Below are 13,295 nucleotides of genomic sequence, written 5' to 3'. Positions count from 1 at the left end.
GGGACTCAGGAGACCTAGGTTCTATTTCTGGGCCAGCTACCAATCTGCTGTTTAGCCTTGGAGAAGTCACTTCACCTCTGTTTTCCCTCCCACATTTTCTCTATTTAGACTGTAAGCTTTTTAGGGTATGGGTTGTCTCTCATTGAGTGTTTGCGCAGAAAGGGCCCTCAGTCTCAATTGAGGCCTCTAGCTTCTACCTTAATACTAATAATGAATAAAACTACAGTCATCAGTGGGGACCGAACTTTGGATTCTCAGCATCAAAAGCAAAGTCCTGTCTTACTTGAGTTAAAGAAGAACACTTCAGCTGTGAGTAAGTAGCAAGTTGTTATACTCACTGAGACCTGCAACTAGGAGCTATGACATAAATTAAGTCAGTGTATTACCTATATAACACAGGGAGTGCATTAAGCACATAGTGGGTAGTTTACGAATTCAGCAAGGAATAAGCAAATGTTAAAATGATAACTGGGAGACACAGAAGTGGAGAATTTTGCCACAATGTACTTTAGAAAAGTTGACTCCAAAGTAGGTACCACTTTGCAGTGTGAGATTTTAAACAGAGCAAACTGAACCTCTATTCAATTGAAATTGCAAGAGTTGCTATTTTATGCGATTCCTATTGAGAAGTTTTCCCCAGCGCATATGGCAAATTCCTTTCATCAATGTAGGTCAAGGACATCGTTCCAAAATACAATTAGCCCTGGATTTCATTTTCTGATTCTCCAGTTTATGAAATTCACTGTACACTGTGGTTTTTAATGATGTATATATTCATGCTCTAACTACAGTACAGTCTAACTCGAGATTTTTTGCAATTGCAATGAAAGCACAAGATAAGAAAACACAGATCCTGCTTGCAATATGGCCTTGTGAGTTCCTTAGTGCTCAAACATTGTTACTATCAGATGGCTTTTCACCTGCTGATGCACAACCAGTGGTGGTCTCAGTCCACTTCTTTGGGCGTAAGTGGGATTGCAATGGTGCATGCTGGCACTCTACACAGTGGGGGATTTCCTTCTTTGTGCATTACACACACACATGGCTAGTGTGTATGTGCATATGCACACACACATTTGATCATGCCTCCCTCCACTGGCTGATCCCAATGTATAGACAACCTCATAAATTCTGAAAGCTAGAGGAATCCCTCTTTAGCTCAGGTGGTAGAGGTTTCTTCTTCTGGTGCTGAAGGAACCAAATTCAATCTAGGGGTTACCATTGTGTCTGCATGTAGCGTGACCAGATGTCCTGGTTTTATAGGGACAGTCCCAATTTTTGGGTCTTTTTCTTATATAGGCTCCTATTACATGCCCCCCCCCATCCCATCCCGATTTTTCACACTTGCTGTCTGGTCACCCTATCTGCATGTGCATTGCAGCCCCAGCTCATGACACGTAGTACATTCGTAATATGTTTGTGCACCACAGAGATTATTTAATGTGCATCCATTCAGTTAATTTCTTCTATGCATTGCTTACTTGGGTGGCCCATAGGAACAAATCCATTTCCCCCTTCTTCTTTTTTTTTTTATCAGGTTGCGAGGCTCCTATCAGAATTTGCACTGGGGTTACATTTCCGATGCGTTAGTAGACTTGACCGGTGGAGTCCAAGTGCAGTTTCCTTTACAGAAACCTCCTTCTGATCTGCAGGAGATACTAAAAGCAGCTGCCAAATCACAATGCCTGATGGGATGTACCACGCCAGGATGGGTAAGCAGGAGGGACAGGCCTTCTTGCCTTTACCATATTTATATTACTTTTTTTTGTTGAGGAAACCAGGAATCCATATCTACCCCTGTACAATAGGTACTCTCTGAGGGGGCCTGTAGCGTCCCTAGTGGTAGAGAAGAAATAATACTTAGCTGTATTGAATATAAAGGGATTTTTTTTTTATTGGGGCTGCTGGCCAGAAGTTTCCAAAGCTCTCAGACTGACTATGCTACCCAGCATCACCAAAGAGACTCTCACTAAATCCTGGCCAGGACTGAACCATTGTAGAAGGAAGGACTACTTGACAGGGCTAATCAGCAAAGATGCCAGAAATCTAGGGCTGAGCTACTTGGATAGAAAGTGGATGCCGAAGCCCAAAGGAAGTTTTCCGACTCAAAAGTGCTTGATTCCATAACTGTTTTTTTATAGCTCCTGATTGGCGCCTCAGACCAGCATAGAAACTGGCCTTATGACTTCAGGACCAGAATTTGAGATGATCAGTTTCTAGGGCAGGAAGACCAAAAGGAGGTCTTTGGAGAAGACACCCAGTATGTCTGCTGCTGACAGCTATTGGGTATTGGCTGCTAGTTCAGTTGGTAGAATCGCAGGTTTACATTTGAATAAAGCAGGCTCCTCATAGGCTGAAAACACACTTCTGAGATACAGGGAAAGAGATCATGCTGCTTGGTGGGACACTGCTGGGCTGATGGGGCCATCATAAAAGCACTCCTGTTGTCTGCTGGTGTGCTGCAAAGAGACTTCCATGGATTTATACAGACTGTGCAGTGCACTGGCAAAGTGTGTGTCATGCCGCCTCTAGTGTTTGGTTCACTAAAAAATAGCTGCCAACTGCTGCTACCCACTAACTGAACTACCCCTTTAGTTCAAGTGCTGAGACTGGTGCTTAGGTCAATTCCTACCAGTGACCCACCCCAGCTATTGTCACAACTGCATCTGCTGTGGAAATTGCTCCAACACTGGATCCTTATGGGCTTTTCAGATGTGTGATGCCTTTGTAGCTCCATTAACTTGGTTGGATTTGCTTGGGGCCACCAGGGGAACAAACACCAGGCACTTAAGCACTATAGCTGAGCTGCTGATGTAAGTGAAGTCAGCTCCATTTTTCTTTTTCCCCCAAACTAACCAAATAGCGGTTTGGGGGGCAAACAAACATATGTTTGCAAGTCTTTCAGGGAGCTCATGGCTGTGCTTTCTCTCCGCAGCAATCCATTGGCAACGTGGAGTTGAAGAACGGACTCGTGAAAGGCCATGCCTATACTGTCACCGGGGCTACAGAAGTAAGAACTGGGACCTTTTCCCTACCTATCGTTCTTTCTGTATTATTCCATGGCCGTCTCCTGATTAGCACACTGACTGCTGCTCCACTCACAGTTGCTTTCAGAGATTTTAAGGTCAGAAGGGATCCTTACGATCATCTAGTCTGATCACCCGCATAACATAAGGAATTGAATTTCATCTGTAATTCCTGCACCGAGCCCCAAATTTCTGCAGTCTAGGATTGTGTGTGGAATAAAGGGAATATGGTCAGCTCTCTATTTTCAAGCATCGTATGAAAGCGATGGAGAGTAGAGCCCATCGTTAACACTCCTGGCTTCAGTCGCCCACAGCCAATGATATTGCCAAAGGTACCTGTTACCAAAAATGCAAGACCATAAGCAAGCCTTCAGGGTTTTCAAGAGACAAAACCAAATTAAATGCATGGAGACTCTTGTATGTTCAGTCCATGAGTTAATTTAATTCCAGGCTAGCAGAGGTAATCAAATTAAGGGAAATTATGGCCCATTATGTTATATATTGTAAGGTTCCCACTCAAGGCCTACATGATCTTGGTAATAGCTGCCACAACATGAAAGGTTTGAAAAGAAGCCTACTCTATACTGATGGTTTGTCCATTCCACTCGCCTAAATTGTAGAGGTGAGGAGTGGGAGTGGATAGGTGGAGAATTTGAATGTGTTAATGGGTGGGACATGTGAGATGTATGCATGGTTTTCAGGGAAGGGAATGCCTGTGATTAGGATATGACAGAATGGCAAGGCTGCCACTGTTGAGGACTTTGGAGGAAATTCTGCTGTTGAAGGGTGAAAAGTTCCTCTCTGTTTAATAGAGGGTCTGATAGTAAAGCTGGTTAGGAATTTCCAGATGGAAAATGCAGTTTCTGCACAATCAAAATTTTCTGTGGGAAAAATCTCAATTTTGCTAAAAAAATCTTGATTTTTTCCCCTGTGTTTTACCTGAATCAGAATATTTCATTTTGTTGAACTGATTTGAAATGTTTAGAATCAGTTTAACAAAACAAAGTTGTATTTTCCTGTCATTGCGATGTCTTATGGGAGTTGTAGTTTGGGCCTCACATTCTTCCTTATGGGCTGAACTCCCTGCAGGACTACATCTCCCATAATGCAATATGGATTTCCCACTGACCAAACTCTGTGTGGTGCATCATGGGAGTCACATGCCTCGGAGTGCATCATGGGAGATGTAGTCTAGCCAGGGAGCCTGGTACATAAAGGAACCCAAAGTACAGCTCCTTAGAGGCAACGTGCCATAATGGGAAAATGTAGATTAATATTGAATGGCTTGAAATAAAGCATTTCAGGGTAGTTCAACAAACTGAAACAAAACATAGATTTGGGAAATGTCAAAATGTTTTGTTTCAATCTGAAATGTCAAAATGAAAGATTTCAACCCTTGTGAATCAACATTTCTCACAATTTCTGTTCCATTAATTTTTTTTTTTAAATTTCATATTTTTTGTCAAGAATCTGGACCAAGGGTAATAAAATCCCATTAAGGGTGAGGCTGTAGCATCTTCATCTTCTGTAATCAAGGGATGTAGCTTGCACTTCACAGATCCAAGAGCAAACTTTCTCTGGCTTCAAACTGTGACCTAAAGTCAGGAGTTCAGTGCTGGATAAAAAAATGACTTTCTCTACTTTTTTAGCCTTATCCTTCCTGCACACAACCTCCCCTCCTCCCCTGACCAAATATTAATATTGACTTGGAAGGGATATGGACCAATCTGGCACAACAAAATAATCCAGGAAAGCAAATGACTTACTGCAGCCAGCACCTTTTCTTGTGGAGTGAGGACAGAGCTCATCCCGAGAAGCTGTCCCGATGGACTCACCATCACGGGCCATTTTTGAATCAAGATGGGATGTTTTTGTAAAAGCTGTGCTCTAGGAGTTATTCTGGGGAAGTTCTCTGGCCTGTGCTATACCGGAGGTCAGAGTAGATGATCACAATGGTTCCTCTTGGCCTTGAAAGCTATGAATCTGTCACTCACATGGCTAGTTTCAACAGCGACCAAATAAAAGAGAAGCCAGACAGTGACCTGGACTAATTCCTGGGGCGTGGCCTTCAGCAGCGATTAAAGAGTCTCATTCACAGAGGGACACAGGATACATGATACAGTAGTTTTTATCCCAGGATCTCAAAGCATTTGGCAAAGGGGATTGTTTCCAAAATTTGCCTTTTTTTTGGTCTAAATGTTTTCAAGTTTGACCCCTTTAAACACACACACTAAAGTCCGCGTGCTTCAGGAAGGGCTTTTGGTCCTGCTGCCCTAACAGCTTTGAACTGCCAAAGGCCTAGCTTTGATTCCTAGCTCCCATCACTCCCTCCCTTGTGACTCACTCAGCAGTGACCCCTTGGGCTGATCTAAGCATGGGGTTGCTGGGTTCCGGGGTGAGCCCCATTCAGCTACCACCAGGTAAAGGTGGGTTGCTGTGACCCCGGGCCCTGTGGGGGAGAGGAGTGGGTAGAGGTGAAGCAGGGGAAGCATGAGAGCATGCTGATGATGACCACTTGATGGAAAGAAAGAGAGGGTGGGTGAGTGTCTCAGCTGGTGTAGCTCCACTGAAGTAAATGGAGCTGGGAAGATTTACACTGGCAGAGGAGCTGTCCCAGCATGGCTGCTGACTAGACCACAGGCCTGAGAGTCAGGAAACCTGGGCTTCTAGTCTCAGCTCTATCCCTGACTTCCTGTGTGGGCACAGACAAGTCCGTTAACTTTCTGTTGCCTCAGTTTCCCTTCTGTGCAAGGGGGAAAATAATACTTGCCTACCTCGTTGGTGTGGAGGGTTGGGAGGTTTTGTGTTTGGAAAGCACTTTGACGCCTACCAGAAAATGATGCCTCTTTGCCTTGGAAGGTGTTCTAGCCACAGTGAGCCAGGCCTTCATTACTTCCAGGAACTCTTTGTATCTGAACAAGAATTGGACCCACACAGAAGGTCTGGTTCTCCTGTCAGTTACACCAGTTTACCCCACCCCCGCCAACTTTGGTGGAGTTATTCTTCAGTTACACTAGAGAAAGCAAGAAGAGACTCAAGTCCAGATGCTCCAATTTGTGCAGAACACACAAGCTCACCGCCTTAATGGGAAACACCAAACTGGGAATAGAAGCCAGGAGTCAGGGATTGGATTCCCAGATGGCAGGCATTTTAGGCCTGGTCTACACTACGACTTTAATTCGGATTTAGCAGCATTAATCCGAATTAACCCTTCACCCGTCCACACTACAGAGCCAGTTAATTCGAATTAAAGGGCACTTAAAATCGATTTCTGTACTCCACCTCGACGAGCGGAGTAGCGCCAAAATCGATTTTGTTAATTCGAATTAGGGTTAGTGTGGCCGCACACCACCGAATTAATGTGGTTAAATTAATGGGGTAGTGTGGCCGCACACCACCGAATTAATGTGGTTAAAAACCGAATTAATGTGCTTAGTGTGGCCGCGCACAATCGAATTTATACAACCTGTTTCCCAAATTCGAATTATCTAAATTCGGATTAATCCCGTAGTGTAGACATACCCTTAGAAATACCACAAATAGCCAGACAGACAGGTTCCCCAGTCCCTTGTTCTCAGCCTTATGCTGCACTGCATCTCCCCACTCCATATAGATACATTTTAATCATGGGCGGCCTTGTACTACGAAGTCACTGGCTTTGCTGGCAGTCGTACAGAATTAGCATATTACAGTCATGTGATGTGGCAAGGCAGTCAGTGCTTCTCATAGACTCATAGACTTTAAGGTCAGAAGGGACCATTATGATCATCTAGTCTGACCTCCCACATGATGCAGGCCACAAAAGCTGACCCACCCACTCCTGGGATAATTCTCTCCCTTGACTCAGCTGTTGAAGTCCCCAAATCATGATTTAAAGACTTCAAGTCGCAGAGAGTCCTCCAGCAAGCGACCCCTGCCCCATGCTGCGGAGGAAGGCGAAAAACCTCCAGGGCCTCTGCCAATTTACCCTGGAGGAAAATTCCTTCCCGACCCCAAATATGGCGATCAGCTGAACCCCGAGCATGCGGGCAAGATTCTCCAGCCAGACCCTCCGGAAAAAATTCTCTGTAGTAACTTTTAATATCCCATCATTGAGCATTGTTACTAATTACCAGCGATGGCACATTATTGACCTATTGACTAAAATCACGTTATCCCATCAACCCATCCCTTCCATAAATTTATCAAGCTTAATCTTAAAGCCAGAGAGGTCTTTCGCCCCCACTGTTTCCCTCGGAAGGCTTCTGACTCATGATGCTAAGGAAAAAATGAGTGCAGTGTTCTCTGATGCTTTGTTTCTAATACAATGTAGCAAAGAGACATTGATTTTTAGCTGCAGCCAAATGAGGGCAGGAGTTAAACGAGTCCTCAAAGATATATATAAAAAGATACATTTGTATTACTGTATATCCTGATCACAGAAGGCTGTGACTATGGTTGGCTTTTTATTCTTTTCCTTTACAGATACCATACAAGAATGGCTGGGAAGATATAATCAGAGTGTGGAATCCTTGGGGTCACGGGGAATGGAGAGGGCCTTGGAGTGATGGGTACAGCTTTAAAGATTTGATCTCATAAAAAGGGTGAAACTTTTGTGGGTTTACTGCAAGGAGACTCTGTCCAGGGCCGACTACAATGGAGTAGGCAACTCTAAATTAATCTGCTTTAAGCCCTTTTTCCATCTGCAAACCCACCTCCCTCTAGAACCCAATTTGAGATTGAAAACATAAATGCAATGTTATTTTTATACTTACTCCAGACTGGGTCTAGTTCAGACATCCCTCTTTCTCTCAGCTAACAATTTTCACAGTGGATAATTACAGGTAAATCTCAGACTGGATAGCTACTGTTTTCACCTAATACAGGTTCTGGACATGCCTTTACGCAATTTTCTGCTGTTTAATGCTCCACAGGCATCCAATATAGGGTGCAGCTTGTGTGCTGCTGAACTTTCTAAGGATGTCAATGCAGAATGCTCCTGCTGCAGTTTTACCTGGGCTGCTTTCCCCCTCCAGGATGTCAAATCTGGAAGGAGAGTAGCCAGCAGGGGGAGTGGCCATGATCGCACTGATCTATTGGATGGATGGATGCTTGCAAGCCAAGGGGTGGAGGTGGGGGTGGGGAGCGCTGGAGGTAGTGCAGAGGCATGGAGCGTCCATTCACATACCCCTTCTCTTGAATGGATCTTCTAGGACCAGCATGGATGTCAAGGGATTAATGGGTTTTGCAGGCCAGACCTCCTGGTTGTTCCGTTGGGGAGTCACCCTCCCCTCCAAGTGTAAGAGACTGATCCAGAGGAAACATTGTGATGACTTTGTTGCACATAGGTATCAAGCGGGGAATCCAGTTTGGCTGACTGAAGCTGGTGTTCTCCTAGCTAGAGAGTTGTACAGGTGCCACTACAACACTGTGGTTTAATAGCAACAGTTCTCCTTCCCTCTGAGGTTGATAACACTAATAGCTTCTCCGCTGAGAAAATAAGTCTGGCACTTAACGTTTGGATGGGCCGGTGGGAGTGTAGTAGGTGATGCAGACATGTTTGAGGCTGGGATAATAGCTATCTGCTCAGACAGCATGTCCCACTTTTTGGAAGGGTGAACTATAATCCTCGCTATAATTGAAATTTCGGTGGAGCGTGCTTAAAGGTAAACTGCATAAATCAATACCTTATTGATTCATGCTCTGTTTATTTATCTTATGCTCTGCAGAAAATACAATTATCACTTCATTATAAAACTTCTGTTTGGAAATAACACAACCAACTGGCTAATGTGGTCTCTGTGTGGCAGGGGCGCTGCAAAATAATATCAATGTAAAGCCTCAGTAGTTCACTAAACATTCGGATACCAAAGGGTATGTGCAGGGAACTGGAAATGGGATGCAGAACGTTTCACTTCTAGATGGCCATTCAAATACAGTAGCTGCAAGTCATTGCCACATGATAGCTGGTTGTTGGCCTGTGAGAAATGGGTAGCAGTCCCAATCTGGTTCTCGGCAGACAGCTGTCCACAGAGCCAGAACCATCACTGCTAATTCTCTGGTTTAAAAGTCAGCCCAAGGACTGGCTAAGCCCATGGGGACAGAAGTACCATTCCACTCACTGCAGCTGTCAGGGGTGAAGCAGGTGGAAGTAGAACTGGTCAAAAGAGGGTTTTTTGATGGAAAAAGGTTTTTCAAGAAAATGGAAACTTTCACCAAAAAATGTCCATTTTTGGTAGCAATCTTTCAGATGTTTGTCCAAAAACAAAACAACCCACCCCACTTTTTTCAGTATTTTGGCAACTGGACATTTTTCAGTTTTTTCAACAAAAACCTGAAAAATGTCACAGAAAAAATTCACAGAATTTGCCAACGTGGGGTGGGGGGACTTCACCACTTCACAGTAGCTGTGGCTGGAAACACACTGTGCTGTCAATGCTCCCATTGTATTGGGGCTGAATGTAGGGTACCAGTCAGGCTCTCAAATCCATCACTTTTCATGTGCGCTCCTGGAGCTAGATGGGAGCGTGACTCTGGGATGGAAAAGGTTGGGAATCACTGAATGAAGGCCAAGGCAGACCCCTCATTGCTGTTCTGTTGCCTTTCACAGCTCTCCCCAGTGGGATCGAGTTCCAGTTGAATATAAGAGAGATCTCTGTGAAGATAAGGACGATGGAGAATTCTGGTACGTTCACATTAATGCTTGGATATTCCGGGTTTTCCTTTTAGAACCCTGGGGCCCATGGCTCATTCACTTTGCTTAGGCATCAACTTGGTTTCTGCTCTGAGTCACAGTTTGGAGCCCCATTGTGCTGGAAGCTCTATGAACACGTTGTTAGAGACAGTCCTTGCCCCTGCTTACAAGCTGACAGACCGAGGGTGGGAAGGGAAACAGGCTCACAGTGGGGAAGGGATGTGCCCAACATCACACACACCAGATCAGTGGCAGATCCAGGAGTAGAACTGAGGTTTCCAGATTCCCAGTGCAGTGCCCTTGCCACAAGACCAGGCTGCCCATCACAAGGTAGGTGACCTGTTAAATAAGAAATACAAAATCTGAAGGATTAACTACCCACGGGGATGCAGCGAGGAGCAGGGTACAGTAGCAAGGACTCCAGCCATCAGAGTTTGGGCTTTCCTGACAGGTCTAGGCTTGTAGCTTTTCATGTGTCTGGTCAGACTCAGGTACAGCTTTGCCGCAGTTTTTACAGACTCTTTAACCACCGGGAAGTCTCCCTCATTGCAGACTTGTGTGGCCAGGCTCAGAGGGTAGCAGAGCAGAGGGAGCAGCATGGATATAGGCTGTGGCTAGAGAGAGAGTGCAGATTGGGATGTAATTTGGATGTGGGCCAGGATGGGGCTGGAGAGAGCAGTGTGGGGCCTGTGCTGGGGCACTGGAGAGTGCCATGTGGACATGGGCTGGAATGCAGTATAGGTGGGGGCTGGCCTGGGGTACTGGAGAGTGGAGGGTGATCCAGCGTCTTCCTTTCTGGAGACCAACCACTTCACAGCCAAGGCTTGCTTTTCTCACCATGGCAGGCCCTGATCCTGGAGCTGGATGTGTACAGGTGGATCCCATTGACTTTAATGGGGTTCCACATAGGCACAAAGCTCTGCCCCCAAGGATCCAGTTATAGGATCAGGGCTTTAGGTAGTACGAATGTGATCACTCTGAGACTTCGCATCTTCCACAAGGCATTGTCACGATCAGCTGAAGCCTGCAACACCGCATTCCTGCCTTGGCTACAGATCCACTTTCCCACACAGCGAGTGTAAGCGTTAGTATCCAACCGATGTATCAAACTTCACATTTTTTTCCAGGATGTCATATCAAGCTTTCGCAGAGCAATTTTTCTCGCTGTGTATTTGCGATAACACCCCATCATTTCTGGACTTTGGAGATCAGCGTGGTACAAAGTGGTCCCTGGCCATGTATGTAAACCAATGGGCTCGAGGACTCACTGCAGGTGGAAGCAACTATCATAATGGTAATGAATGTCCCAGTCTGATATCCTACCCCATCCCCATTATCTCCCCTCCCTCTCACCAACACACACACACACACACACACACACACACACACACACAAATAATAAGCCACTCTGAGAACTGGATTGCAAAAGTATTGATTAAAAATGGTTGAGCTTGATGTTTTCCATCCTCGCACTTAACTCCAAACAAAACAGGCAGAACTGAGGAAGCAGCAATGGCCACTGAGTCAAAACTGATGATATAAAAACCCTGTACTCTCTTAGATCAAAACTCACTGGTCCATTATATCGGGCCTGGCTGACCCAGGGCTAAGATGGGGCTAGAGAGTCTGAGCTGGCGAGAAGCCAGCCTGTTTTGCAAAGAAATAATATTACAGAACACATATACATGTGGAATTAATTGACTAGAATGCCAAAGCTCTGTTGTAGTAGGACAGTACTTTGGGTAGATGAGGCCATCAGCGTTGCTGCCTGTGCCCTGATCGTTCAGTTGTGCCGAGCTTCAGGTTTTTTTGCATCTCTTATTTGGTTTTGTTATTTTAATCTATGAGAGCATCTTGTGATCAATAAAGGGTTGCTTTTATCTTCAACGCTGTTCCATTATTCAGCAATAGACAGGCTTCAGTCGCCTAGTAACATTGATTACAATTTGTCAACGTATTGTAAAAAACAGAATGAGATACTTTCACCACAATGTGAGACTGATAGGCACGGCTGCGTGAAGAGTCCATGAACACGTCAGTGCTCGTGGCTGTCGGATGGCTGGATGTACTCTATTGGCAGTGGGTAGAAGGAGGCCACTTTCCATGGACGTATATTTTGCCATCAACCTTCTAGTATAGTTTGTGACTGAACATGCCGTAATGCAAAATACAACCACTCGTCAGCAAACCATCATCTCTGAAGCCCAAACCAACACAATCAAGTGTTTGCCCCTGTGATTTATTAATACTTAAGGTCTATTCTATCTTAAGAGAGAGCTCTCTTCTCAGTCTTGTGTGTCCATCTTGAAAATGCACATGTTAGTCCAGCTCTCTTTCCTTGAGGCCATTTCTTACCACTAACCAAAACCTTGGCTCCATTGTCTGACTGGTCTCCAAAAGGCCTTTATCTTTAGAGCTGCATCATTGCTACTGATACTCTATATTTTTCTTGGTGAACAATAGCCCTCTAGGAAAAGAAGAGAATTTATTTGGACCTCCTCCTTTTCATGATTGTGCAGCTATGACCTCTAAGCCACAATCCTCTCCTCCATTAGAGTATCCTTGTCTACGTGGGTTTCAATAGAAACTGCCCTTACCGGCTTGAGAATGGATGGGATTGTGCTTAAGGTCCTGGGTTTGAGACTGAGGTGATCTGGGTTAAATTTCTGACTCTGCCACGGCTTTGTTGGGTGACCACTGGCCAGTTACTTAATCTCTCTGTGCCTCAGCTCGCCATCTCTAAACTGGGGATAGTAACATTTCCTTCCTCTTGCACTTGGTCTTTGTCTGGTTCAGTTGTAAGCTCTTTGGAGCAGAGACCATCTCTTACTATGTGTACGTATAGCAGCTAGCACAACGGGGTCCTGATCTTGGCAGGGACCTTTAAATGTGATGTACTGCTACTATCACTAATACTAATCATTTCACAGCAGGTGCATTTTCAAGGAACCCCCAGTACTTTATCCAAGTGGAGGAGCCTGACCTGAAAAACTATAATGTGGTGGTGTCACTGATGCGAAAACCTGTCAATAATATGACAGATGCACAAAAATTGTTCACCGGCTTTTTGATCTTCAGGGTAAGCAGCATCCACTGGTATGGGGGCAAGAATAACACTTTGGGTGGGGGGGTTGTTTTTTGCCTCTGCATAGAGATTAAGGGCTGAACTATGATCTCAGAGACACATGATCAGCTGCGATTAAGTGGAGCTGGTGTGAGTGTGGATGAGGGAAGAGGAGGTGATGAGAAGTGCGGGGACTTGCATGAACTGACAGCTTTGACATTAGATAACAGTACCAAGGAAATTTTTGTCTAATTAGGGGAGTTGGAATAGAGTACAGAGCTTTAGATCAGCTACATGCTTATTTTATATTTAAAACCTGCTTTACCCCTTTCTTCCCCTCAGGTTGAACCCGAGGTATGTGCATTTTCTTTCCTTTTTCTTTGATTGATCAATAATTACCAGAGCTGGATGCGGGAGGGGAATCATCAGAAATTGAATTTTCAAAAATTTGATCAACTCTAATAATTGTGTGTTTTTATATCGGGGTGGGCAAACTTTTTGGCCCAAGGGCCACATCGGGGTTGCCAAATGG

General features: G+C 44.9%; 1 protein-coding gene across 1 annotated transcript in view; it reads left to right on the top strand.

Annotated features, from left to right (window-relative positions):
* Positions 1 to 13,295, top strand: part of CAPN13 (calpain 13) — a 50,671-nt gene that overhangs the window by 16,439 nt on the left and 20,937 nt on the right. The window contains exons 5-11 of the mRNA XM_024218172.2: positions 1,538 to 1,712; positions 2,936 to 3,010; positions 7,491 to 7,576; positions 9,616 to 9,690; positions 10,827 to 10,993; positions 12,633 to 12,778; positions 13,106 to 13,117. Coding sequence (XP_024073940.2) covers positions 1,538 to 1,712; positions 2,936 to 3,010; positions 7,491 to 7,576; positions 9,616 to 9,690; positions 10,827 to 10,993; positions 12,633 to 12,778; positions 13,106 to 13,117 — 736 coding nt within the window. The remainder of the gene's footprint in view (positions 1 to 1,537; positions 1,713 to 2,935; positions 3,011 to 7,490; positions 7,577 to 9,615; positions 9,691 to 10,826; positions 10,994 to 12,632; positions 12,779 to 13,105; positions 13,118 to 13,295) is intronic.

This window comes from Terrapene carolina, unplaced genomic scaffold, assembly GCF_002925995.2.
Source record: "Terrapene carolina triunguis isolate 2854851 unplaced genomic scaffold, T_m_triunguis-2.0 Scaffold406, whole genome shotgun sequence".
NCBI lineage: Eukaryota > Metazoa > Chordata > Testudines > Emydidae > Terrapene > Terrapene triunguis.
The sequence above is the reverse complement of the archived record's forward strand: the minus strand, read 5'-3'. Positions and strand labels throughout refer to the sequence as shown.